Source organism: Priapulus caudatus, unplaced genomic scaffold (genome assembly GCF_000485595.1).
Source record: "Priapulus caudatus unplaced genomic scaffold, Priapulus_caudatus-5.0.1 Scaffold29520, whole genome shotgun sequence".
Classification (NCBI taxonomy): Eukaryota; Metazoa; Priapulida; class Priapulimorpha; order Priapulimorphida; family Priapulidae; genus Priapulus; species Priapulus caudatus.
The window spans coordinates 1-390 of NW_014606580.1; the positions used below are offsets into that span (position 1 = coordinate 1).

General features: G+C 43.3%; 1 protein-coding gene across 1 annotated transcript; it reads left to right on the plus strand.

Annotated features, from left to right (window-relative positions):
• Window positions 1–63: 63 nt before the first annotated feature.
• LOC106820591 (2-oxoglutarate dehydrogenase E1 component-like) lies at window positions 64–384 on the plus strand (the record flags this gene model as incomplete). The annotated part of the gene is made up of 1 exon (XM_014825098.1): window positions 64–384. A coding segment is annotated over one exon (321 nt), but the record flags the coding sequence as incomplete, so codon positions are not given.
• Between the last annotated feature and the right edge of the window lie 6 nt (window positions 385–390).

The window sequence follows — 390 nt, forward strand, 5'->3', positions numbered from 1 at the left end:
GTTTCTCTTTAGAAGGTGGTGAATCGTTAATTCCATTACTTGATGAATTGGTGCAATTTTCAGGCTCACAAAATATTAAAGAGATTGTTATCGGCATGGCACATCGTGGCCGATTGAATGTGCTAGTAAATATTCTTGGCAAAGCGACAGATGAGTTATTCCAAGAATTTGAGGGCACGAAAAAAATCAGTGAATTAACAGGGGATGTTAAATACCATCTGGGTTTTGCGTCCAACATTGAAACCCCTGGGGGGGCGGTGCATTTGGCTTTAGCATTTAACCCCTCACATTTAGAAATTGTAGCGCCTGTTGTTGAAGGTTCGGTGCGTGCACGTCAATGGCGTCGAGGTGATCGCCAAGGCAATGCAGTCATTCCTGTACAAATCCATG